Source organism: Sparus aurata, chromosome 9 (assembly GCF_900880675.1).
Source record: "Sparus aurata chromosome 9, fSpaAur1.1, whole genome shotgun sequence".
Classification (NCBI taxonomy): domain Eukaryota; kingdom Metazoa; phylum Chordata; class Actinopteri; order Spariformes; family Sparidae; genus Sparus; species Sparus aurata.
Window position 1 is genome coordinate 4,722,883 of NC_044195.1, and position 12,006 is coordinate 4,734,888.

At 41.0% G+C, this 12,006-nt stretch overlaps 1 protein-coding gene across 2 annotated transcripts in view; it reads right to left on the reverse strand.

The window, feature by feature from the left end:
- vwa8 (von Willebrand factor A domain containing 8) overlaps positions 1 to 12,006 on the reverse strand; it is a 129,446-nt gene that overhangs the window by 114,735 nt on the left and 2,705 nt on the right. For both annotated transcript variants that reach the window (XM_030427979.1, XM_030427980.1), the window contains exons 5-6: positions 3,456 to 3,623; positions 1,836 to 2,000 (exon numbers count right to left, since the gene is read on the reverse strand). In XM_030427979.1, the coding sequence (XP_030283839.1) occupies positions 1,836 to 2,000; positions 3,456 to 3,623 (333 nt within the window). The remainder of the gene's footprint in view (positions 1 to 1,835; positions 2,001 to 3,455; positions 3,624 to 12,006) is intronic.

Consider the following 12,006-nt stretch of genomic DNA (forward strand, 5'->3'; position numbering starts at 1 on the left):
TAAGGATCACACGATGTAGCACTCGGGAAATCAGACATGCAGTGTAAAATGTGAAATGCTAATTAATTGTGATTGGACACATGAAAATAACATCATCTTTTACACTCTTTTTTCTCACAAACTAAAAAATATGAGAGGCAGTTCCCAAAATTACAAGCGTAAAACACAAAATCCAGCATTAAAGCTGTTACTCTAGAAGCCTTATTTGTTGTATTTTTAGAAAATCAATAAATAACATCCACTGACAAAAGAATTAAAAGAATAAAATGATAGTGCCTGAAACTGTTGCAGGCCTCTAACAAGCCCATCCGATAATTTCATGGGGATTAAATGAACGCAGGAAACAAAGAATACTGACAATAGTCATGTTCACTGTGTTGTTGTTTACATTAATCATGATAATGTGTGTTTTCTTACTGTACATGTGAGCGAGACATGGGATAGTTAGATACAGTTAGCAATGATAAAGATGTATTGTGCTCACGGAACACAGCCCCTGAACCTTGTCTTCAGCAATTTAGTAGCACAAAGCACACAGTCTCTGAGCCAAAGAAGTTGTTTTTATGTACTTATTAGACCAAAAAACCTAAAAGAGCATGTTAAACATAGCTAACTAGCCACTAACATATTTCCCCACTAGCCAATGAGAACTTCAGGTCAGTCGGTGCCTAAGTAGATAGGCACAATCGTATGTTTTGTAGGAGTGGCTCTCAAGGGAGGAGGTGAGATTTTTCAGTTGGATACTATCAAGATAATGTATCTTGCTCTTGCTGTTTTCTACAATCTTAACAACTCTGGCTATAACAAGTATTTCCACTTTTATGTCCCATTTCCTTTGTGTGATGCACAGATCATGATGTGATTATTAGGGGGCCAAGCCCGAGGGGCCGAGGGACCAGCGGTGCTAGGAACTCTATTGTAATTGTAAAGATGTTTTTTCTCCCACTAAAAGTGTTGCTTTGAAATTTATATGGTACATATAGAATAGGACACAGTTCTTCCATACCAAAAATTGCATGTACTGCACTAGGTGGCGCTATAATTGATGCAATCGCGTTTTTGCCTGTAACTTCCACATTTTAAATAACACATTCGCAAACCTTATATCCATATGTTCCCTGAATAGAGCTGGGTTTTCTGACATAGGACACGCCCACTTCTGCTGCACATTTCGTTCACTAAATCGCCACATATGCAAAACCTACTTTTTCGAACTCTTCCTACAATTTAAGCGTCATCTGCCTGAAACTTTGCACATAAAATCTCCAGATGTGTCTGATGAAAAGTTGTCAAAAGAATTTTGGCGCTCCAAAAAATCTGCTAGTTATAACCAAACAATCTTTTTTGCTAGCTAAATAACACATATTTTTTCATATTTCTGTCAATTTAAATGCTTTCAACATCAAACTTCAATTGTTCCTGCAGTCATCCAGAGGCTCTCTGCCAAATTTGGTGCAAATTGGCCTATAGATGGTACTATAACGGATGTAAATGCGTTTTTGCATTTTAAACAGGTGATATTTTAAAAAAAACTAAACGTTACTGTTTACTAATCAACATAAATGCATTTTTCATTGTCACTCTCATTTTTTGTTGCAAAAATAGAAATGTAATGACACAGTACTGATGTGGGGTCACTCCTGAGGCCAGCCATATAGTTAAGTAACGACTGGTCAAAGTGGGCGTGATTTAGTACAACAAATCCAAATCGGCCCACATTCAGCCTTTTGCACTTCCGGTGCACTTCTCATTACAGCGAATACCACGGCTCAGACGTTGGCCTGTGTCCTCACTTTTGCCCCGGGCCCGTCATCCTTTGGGGCCAATTGACTGACCTTGAATGGTAGGTAGTAGATGTCTCTGGCCTGGAAGCGAGAGCGAAGAGGAGGATCCAGTGGGTTGCCCTTGTACTTGGGGACAGGAAGACCAAGAGCGATCACCCGAAAGTCCTCACTTACACGGACAATCTTCCAGGTGTCCAATTCCTCTTTGGTGTGTTCCTGCAGTGCATCAAGGTATAAACACTCCAGTCCTTTTCTACTGTTTAGAACACAACATTTTACACTGATTTTTAAATGCAAGTTGCTACAGGAACATGGCCACTGAATGTCACACAGTATTTACGGCTATAGGATTATTCATTTTAACACAAGGGGAGCACTGGGAAGGCCCTATTTTAGATGGTCATGGTCTAAAGCACAGCACGCTAGTGTCTTTAGGGCATGTCCAAGTCCAATTTGCTAGTTAAACAGTGGATAACTTGTGTGGAGCACGGTACAAAGAGGTGATATCTGGACTTTGAATTAGTCATGGTTGTGTTTTGGGCGGAATATGAATCAAACCAATCCGAGTCTCCTCTCCCATTCCCTTTGTGCACCGCTTTGCACAGAGAGCCTAAGGCAGGTACACACTACAGGATTTTTTAAACCTCCACAGATTAGGAGACCACACACTTGATGATAGCAAAAGACAGATCACACAAGATCTCTCTCTGCTGATCTTATAGTGTGTGGTGTTCTCCAAAGTGCACACCACACACTAACCGATTCTTCAGCAGAATATCAGGTTCTTCACACGCAATATTGCAAATCTCGCGTGGTCAAACGTGACTTTAGTGTAAACAAACATGGCGGACGAACCGGAAGATACAGTGGTGGTTGTTTTACGCCTATTACTGGCTGAAAAAGTCAAGGAGACGACAAGAGTGTGGACTGTATGCGTTACAGCGCGAGTTGGAGGTGAGTAAAAAATGTCAGAAGTATTACAGATAGCTTCGAGAGAAGCGCTGTGCGCTCTGGCCCCCGGTACTGCGGGTAACCATGGTAACAGGTAAATAAAAGGCTGGCGGAGAAACACAGCTGACTCAGCTCGCATCTTGATTGGCTGTTGGTCCGGTACACGTGATATCACACGCTGTGCGTGCTCGGCTCCGCTCGGAACACCCCACACACTACAGGATTTCTAGTCGCAAATATTAAACATGTTCATTAATTACGATCTATCCTTCCGACGCCTTCCGAGCGGATCTGACCGGACAAAATCACTCTTAACACACCTCACACCACAGGAAAATCAGACACGATGTCCTTTGCAAACATCAGATAATCGGGCCTTTGCTTGCTTTGATCGTAAGGGGGAAATCAGGACAAAAATCGGCCCGATTATCCTGTAGTGTGTACCCCCCGGAGTAGTGTGAAAAGTCAGTGCCTTAGGAGTAGTGTGAAAAGTCAGTGCCTTAGGAGTAGTGTGAAAAGTCAGTGCTTAAGTGTGAAGAGTCAGATAGATACTGTACAGCTCCATAAACAACAGCCATGATCATGGAAGATAACTATGTAGTTAAATGTGAACCATGTTACATTGGAACACCAAGATGTAGAGTGTCTATATCCCTGTATACATTCGATATCACTTTAAAGACCTTTGAACCATCATGTAGGCGAGAGTGTTGAACTGACCTGCAGCAGCTTGTCATAACGCTCAGCTGACATAAGGAAGCGTCCATCCTCCAGTTGCATCTCTCTGTTCTCCAGAAGGTTGTTGAGGACAGGCAGTACATTTCTCTCTGCCTTCTCTAGCCCCTCCAGGACCAGGACTCGACCTTGTGTTGCTGCCCTAACAGCACACTATGGACAAACACATGAAAAACCGAGACCAATCAGTAAATTCAATCAATAGTCCAGAAATAATTAGAGTACGGGGGGGTGGGAGAGAGGGGGAAGATGTTGGTATATAAACCGTAATGTTGCAGTCAGTTCAATGTTCAAGTCAGATCTGCTGCACCATTGTCCAGCACCTTTTCTGACCCTGTGTGAATGTTAACAATGCACAAAAAAATGTAGCAATCTGACTGTGTATCAGTTCTCAGCGCCCATGCTCTAATGACTACATGAGCTTACCATAAAGCTTTTCCTGAGGATGTCCTCAGCTTATTGTGTTCAGAACATCCTCCAAACCAAGCTTCGAAACAGTCTCAGCTGTTTTAGGAAGGCCTATTTTCTACCACCAAATGTGGGATGAACAACGAACGTAGTCCTTCTTGGGTTAGTTTATACTGCACGTGTGTGTGTGTGTGTGTGTGTGTGTGTGTGTAGACGCACATTTCAGCATCAAAAAGCACATCTGACGTCAAGAGGCAGGAAACTTTAGCTGTCTGGGTGGACCACAGAGCAAGTGGCCATATAATTAGGTTAACATGTAAATGTGTGGCAGCTTGTGTGGGAAGCAGAGCCATAAAACTATAGTGAGGACCAGATGCTCTATATTTAACTCTTGATCCATTTTCGGCACAAACGCTGTAATCAGATAATTGTTAGAAATGTAAGTGACGCAGGATGGTGAGAGACGGGGAAGCACAGATAGGCCTTGTGTTCTGCATGAACCAAACTGCGCAGAATTAGGAACACCATCCCTCCAGATACTGAGAAGAGTTTAGGAAACAGTCAGCAATACAGTAGGATATCAAGAGCTGAATGAAGACAATATTGAAAGGATGATGAGTATGAATATGAAGAGTCATAGGCCTACTGCAATATATAAAAGCCATTACCCATATATTTTACTGCAGTGACTCTGTATTGTTTATTGTCATTCTATAACAAATGTCCTGTGAGCTCTAATAACAACTTGTGTGGGACTGGGATATGTTTCGTTATTTTTCGACCCAGCTTTGCAAGTGATCAGGAGGATCAAAAGTGAAGCAGTGCATACAAATCCCCATTACTGTATGCTTTAAGGCAAGTTCTGAGCCATACAGTATAATAGTGAATGAACCACAGCTGAGATTTAAAATGATGTGAAGCATGATTTATACTTGTAGATTTAGGATTCCATTATATTTTCTAAACTTAATGGTCAAGCATATATGAATATTTTTGGCACACCTGACTAAAAGGCTTTCAACCAAATTGAACCTATAGGCAGGCCAGGGTTGGCCTGTTGGCCCCACTTTGGGTAGCCCTGGTTATAGGTCTGCTGAAGTCATACAGTCATACAACTGGGCCCGTATTCACAAAGAATGTTAAGGCTAAAAGTAGCTCCTAACAGTTGAATTTAGGAGCAACCCCTAAAAATAATGGGCGTGTCAGTCGTAACTTTAGGACTCCTCATTTTTGAAAATAAGAGTTATTCACAAAACATTTTAAACCTAAAAGTAGCACCTAAGTCTGGGAGACCTTAGTAGTCCAGAGGACTCCTAACTCGCTAAGACCTGGTCACAGCCGAATGTTTTGGAGACACTAAATAACAGGGAATTATTAAAACGATGTTGGATGGACCGTGAAGGGACTGAAGTTGTGGTTGAGTTGGTGAGGGACGCAATAACGTCCCCAACCAACCAAAACAATCCAATAACGCCAGAGTTAAAATGTTTGGCAACACTCCGGTATTTGGCTACGGGGAAAATGCAGCTCTTCGCACGGGACTAGTATTACCTGTAACCTGGGGACCTCAAGTGATTTAGAAATTATCCCACCACGTCTGTGTTTCGTGCGGCGCATTCGCACAGGATAAGCGAAGTATGTGTTTTAACTCGAATTTACTGACATTATCCCCCGGGTCGATCGCAACGGAGCTCTTGCCGGAGCAGCACAACTGTTAGATATGGATATTTTTAATATAATAACTGGTGAGCCTGTTGAAAGATGGACAAATGTTCCTTACCGCATGCTGCCATGCATGTAATCCATCTAATCATCTTTTGAGATTTCGCTCTTCTGATAATTCTCAACCGGGAAAAAGGCGTGGAAAACACAAAAAACCTTAAGAAAAACAAAAAACGACCCCAAATCACAGAGATGCCGATTCGCACGGGACTAATATTATCAAATAACCTCTGTGTTTGTCGAAATATGGTAGGTAATTTGCAGTGGAATCTTTACTTTACAAATTACGGACATGGCAGATTCGAACGGGATTAAGATCACAGACGACCTCCACAATTATTACAAATTACTGGAGGTCCCCACGTTATACTAGTCCCGTGTGAATAGGGCTTTTGTCAACTGGAAAAAGTTGCTTTCCATCAATACACAAATTGTCTTTGACTCATGTTACAATATACTGGACATTGTTGCGAAGTGGCTCGGATCAACACACGATTCCTGAATTTTAATAGAGAGTGGTTTGACGCAGCTTTTCGAGCAATTCACGTTTTTCATCGCAATCTTCTAATTTGTAATTTTTGTCCGAAGCGTTTTTCTTTAGGGGGGCACTTAATTCTCCTCATAAATACATTTCTTTATCCAATATCTTTTAATAGGCTTTGTCATGGGCTTGTAGGCAACTTCACTTCACTTTCACTTCATGCATTGCGTAGCCTAAATGACTTTTCAATGGGCTGCCCTGTCACTCAACAACCAATCACCGTTGTCACCGCTTCTAAGTGCGTCCTTATAAAATGACGTCATCCATAGCAACAGAGAGTTACTTCTAGTTTAGGAGTTCACTGTTTTCATAACTAAAAGTCGGTCTCAGCGGCTTTGTGAATTACTTTTAAGAAACGACTCCTACATAAAAACTTTTAGTCCGATTTAGGAGTACTCCTAACGTTAAGATAAAAGTCTTTGTGAATACGGGCCCTGATGTTTTAGAATTGTTCTGTTCCATTTGCATGACCCAATTACCTGGTGACTGGTTTCTTTACAACAAAATATTTCAGTTTGTACCTTTACGAGTTATCTTATGCAGCATTAACCGTGCCAACCGTGTTGACACTCTCTGTTGTCTAGGCCCACACCACTGCAGTTTTTGAAGCTGAAATAGTAACCGTTATTCAAAAACTTTGTTTTAAATAATATTTTTTGTTAATTGCTCTGCCTGGTTTTGCTGCTAATCATTGTGCATTGCTGAGGGTATTTGCCCTTGAATAGGGTTAGGGTATTTGGTGTTTGTCTGCTTCATTAGACTGACTACTGTGTTGCAAAGAAAGTGCAGCCAATCTTTTTTTTTTTGCTGCAATGGCTACTTATTGGTTAGCTGTGCACTAGTTTCAGTTCAAATTAGGCTCTAGGGGAGATGGTAATCTTTTTATTACTGTAATAGAGTCTTATTTGCTGTGTGGGTTTGAAATAAGCTGCCTTACATAAGAGCCTGCTAACTGGAGAGAGGTGACTGGAGATGTCAAAAATTCAACAAGCATGCAATTGCATCCATGTGACTGAGTCTTTCATACAAACTTGAGGGGACGACTGGAATTGATGCTTGGACTGAATGAGGAAAGGAAAAAAAGGAACTAAAGAGCTAAAGAGACCAAGAGTGAAGTGGAGGGAGGGGAGGAAAAGAGTAAGCACAAGGACTGACACATTAGGTCTGAATATAGGGCTCCAAATCAGCACAGGGCCCTGAGGAATACTTGGATGTTCTAGATGTTCTAACACACAAACACACACCTCCTACGACACCAAACTATTCTCAAAGAGAAAGCTTGCTAATTTGCACCCACACAACTTCAGTTCCTTACACAAAATTAGTGTCAGATGCTGTAACGTGTACACAGGCACATTAATGCAGGCAAAATCAACTAGTTTTACATAACAACTCATAAACCTACACGTCTCCAACAAACACACACCCTGCCCACATTTGAGTACATGACCCAAAGTTTCATGAGATTCGAGGGAGACCAGAAATAAGCAATATTTTCGTAACTATTAGTGCCATCAATAATGCTGTATCTATAAAGGCCATGTCAATTTCATTTAAAAAGGCAAAATTGAATATATGAATAAAGGGGCTTTTCAATCCTCCTCCTATATGGCAAACAACACCCTCTGTCCTTAGACCATTAAAATAGTCATGAGCTGCTTCCATGGAAACAATGGACACCTGTTTTCATTTTGACGAGAAGGTAAGAGACCAATGAGCCTAAGGGAGCTAAAGGGCTGGGTTAGCTCATCTTGTGACAGCAAACAGAAAATGTATCAACCAGCCTTGGTAGATACATGACTGTGTCATCATTGGATAAGGACGAGTGGACACAGGAAACAATTAATCACTCAGTGACAGCTTCTGAGACTTCGGACCAGGATATAACCGTTACTATTTATAAGTGTTAATCTCCAGGTTTCACTTCTTTTGTGTTTAGTAGCAAGAATGTGTGGCGGTCAACATACTATATGTATATACTGTATGCTTGGGCCCTGTTTTCCTGACATGCTAAAGTAGAAGGCAATTCAACTTCATAGCGCTACCTCACTTGGCTGTTATAGCAGTGGTGCAACAGTGGCACGTCTGAAGTGCAGCTGTGAAGGGGGCTGGAATTGTCGTTTAAAAAAAAAAAAGTTGTTCTGGAATAGCGAATCAAATCAGACCACCAGCACTGTTAGATAAATAACTATCAATGCCCCAGATGTACACAGACAAAATCTATATTGTACTGGATGTATATTATTATGGCTTCCTTGCTTGGTAAATAGCCATGAAACTATTGGACTGGTTTAATTTTGATGATTATCTATACAGACTGTACGGATAATCATCAAACTGAAACCAATTATGCTGCTGAAAATTGCTGCTCAAGGTACTTTTCACATATGGGTGATTGCATGGAAATCTGACTTCTTAATATAACTAAAACTATCAAATTAGAAAAATCTGCTTTGGCCAAACACAACTGCCAAAACTGCAGGATGTCAGCCCAAGGCTTTATCTGCACTGGCACATAAGTATGCCACCATACTTTCTATTCGATTAGAAAAGCACTCGCAGAAATTACCACTGAGCTGAAGTGCAGGGTTTAGGCAAGTTTATGCAGTACAGATACATCTTTTTCAGTGAGCAGAGTATACTTACTTCTCAAGTTACAATGACAAAGCTATACATACTTTATAGAGGTCATAAAGTCTTGAGCCCACATTAAAAATCTCTAATATTTTCACCTGGAAATAATCCGGACATTTGAGGATTAAGAAAAGATAGTGAAAGTGTCACAAGTCAAATTGGTATTCCAAGCAAACAGGGGCTTTCTCAGCATCATGGCTATACTAAACCATTTTCGAAACCACTTCTCAGGAGGGTAAACAAGACCAAACACTTGATGTGGAAAGGAAAGACCAGAATTTCATTGTGGATGAATGGATAAAAAGTAATTTTAACCAATGAATAAAAGTTAGAGATTTTTGGCAGTAACACATGGGTGTATTTCAGGAGACGAACATGAAAGAGAATGATACCACAGTGTTCCAACCAACAGTGAAACATGGTGGTGAGAATATTCTGGTCTGGAGCTGTTTCGCAAAATAGAGTATCTTGACCAGTGACCTAATTGTATATACAGTATATGATAGATTCATATTCATAGAATAGCACTTACTTAAGATACCACTGAAGGAAGTGGAGTTATATTCTATAGTAACTGAAAACATTCAAATTTCAGACTAATCAGAAGATACTCAAACTAATTAGCCATGAGTTTTCTTGTTTCAGAAGATCAGGTTTGAGTAAAGTCTAAGGATAAATGTAGTAAGAATAACTTCAAGCAGTTTCCATGGAGTTTATATTTAAAGGGTTATGCAATTTTTCTTTTTTTTTTTTTTTTTACACACAGAGTAAGCCATGAGCTAATTAGCAGTAGTGAATGACATGACTGAGTGAATGTTAATTATCACAGCTTATCATCATTTGTCACTGTGGGCTCCTTAAAGCCCAACGTTCGGTTTAATGACCAGTTGTACATGCATTTTGTTTTCTTTTTCCATAATTGTTTTTCTGTACGCACAAGAAACTAATGGAGATGAATGGAGAACAGAAAGTTCTCCTTAGAGAAGCCTGCCTGGATAATGAGGAACTGCTGGTCTCCATGGTTACTTGACTTACAAAGTCAACAGAGTGTGGGGGTGTTTGTTTGCATAAAGTCTGATCGATCAAAAACTGGCATGGAAAGGAACAGGAATGATAAGGGAGGGTTCCACTGTTGTGATGAGAGTTTATGTGGTACTTTAACTGTGCGTTTTATAAAAAGAAATATAGAAGATAATATAAATTCAATAATTATTCCACAATGTAATTTCACAATACAATTTCAGTTGTGGAAAAAGTAAATTGTATATGTATTAGTATACAATTATTATAAGTAAAATCGATTCTTTACAGTGATATACAGAAATTTAAGCGGAGTCTAAATCAAAGAATGTTTGTAATGACCTGTGCAAACCCACTGTCAGGTCTAAAATTCTTGCCCCTTCTGCCTAGTGTTGCTCACATGCATTTGGCTCGACCAGCACTCCACAGATTTTTTAGCATACTCCAAATCCTTCTGTGAATAGGAATAATGAGTTGAGCTGAATAATTGTTTAGATCTGGCGCGCAGGTGGTCGAGTGGTTAGAGCGCATGCCATAAACGCAGCCGACCCCGGTTCGATTCCGGCCGGACGTCCTTTGCAGTATGTCACATCCCCCTCTCTCTCCCATATTTCCTATCTGTCTACTGCCTAATAAAGGTGTCTATGCCAGAAAAAATCTTTAAAAAATTTTTTTTTTTTTAATTAAATTGTTTAGATCTTTGCTTTAGAAGGCATGTCTGCAAATGCACATGTAGGAAACATACACTGAACACGTAAAGTAAATTGAATTGGTAGCCCCATTCACACAGGAGAAGACACATTAAAGCCGCAGCCACGGTTCGCCAATACTCCGCCGATGGTGATTCACACAGAGCGAAGCAGCTCCGCCTTATAGAGGAACCGCCGTGAATTCACACAAAAAGCCGGCACTGCGGCTCCTAAAGAGGCGTGACGGTACACTCGTGATGATGACATCAAGTTGTTCCCCCATGTCTTCCCTGTCAATCTGACTCCCTCACTCAGAGACAGAGGCGTGTCGATCGGATGGTCAGTGAAGGACCAGTGTAGTTAACGAAGGTCTGACTTATCCGTTCAGATGGTCAGTTAAATACACGGGTCCTTCACTCAACTTAATACAGAGAAATTTCCCACAAAGCAACGTTACACGACCAAAGAAAAGTAACGTAGTGACTGTAGCTGTCTTTGGCAACTTATATGAGGAAAAAATTACCGCAGATATACGTGGAGAAGCGTCTGTCCTCCTGTCTGTCCTACCAACTCTTCCTCTGCCTGAAAAACAGCATCTGTCACTGGCAAAAAACTTTAACCCCCTTACTCGCGGGACGGAGGCTGTTTTCTGGGGGGAAGTTCACTGAAGTCTCGGTCGGGAGGGCTGACCGTTCGTCTTCAAGGCGGCGCTGCTTCGCTCTGTGTGAATCACCATCGGCGGAGAATGGGCGAATCGCGGATGCGGCTTTTATGCGTCTTCTCCTGTGTGAATGGGGCTGGTTACTGCCTGTTAAAAGTCTTGTTCAAGTGCTTGTTCTTGTGCTTGTTCTTGGGGAAAACACTGGGTGTAAATTTAGTGATTTAGTTTCTTCTGAATTGCTATGGTATGAATAACATTAACTTGACCTGACTTATCACTTCACCTGTTAGTCCTTTAAATGGTGTGGCTGATTGCTTTAAATTAGGGCTGCACGATATTGGAAAAAAATGACATTGCGATTTTTTTAAACCATGCGATATATATTGCGATATGAAAAATTACAGGAATTTTCATCAGATGACCTGAATAGCACTTTAAGTTATGCTGTACTACTGCTATCCTGTGGACAATTAACCTGCACTGATCTTACCTCTTTTTGTCGTACTGAGCTGTGTGGTACTGACGTAAATGTTCAAACAAATTAGTTGTGTTACCTCAATGTTGTTACCAGCAACTCACTCCATGTGCAGGGGCGTGCTCGGCTTCGGCACACTGATTAAGAACTAATGTGATTGGTGGATCGCTGCACATGTCTGCATGCACAGTGTGTGTCAGGTGCCCTTGAAATTAGATGAGTTCATTTGCCTCCTACATCGCAGGCTCTGCGATGTGACTACTGCACACAGGTACATCGCGATGAAGATGCTCAAACGATATATCGTGCAGCTCCAGTTTAAATGAATAGAATTAACAATGACAGCATCCACTGAAAGGGAGGCAGGGGACATTGCAAGGTCATAC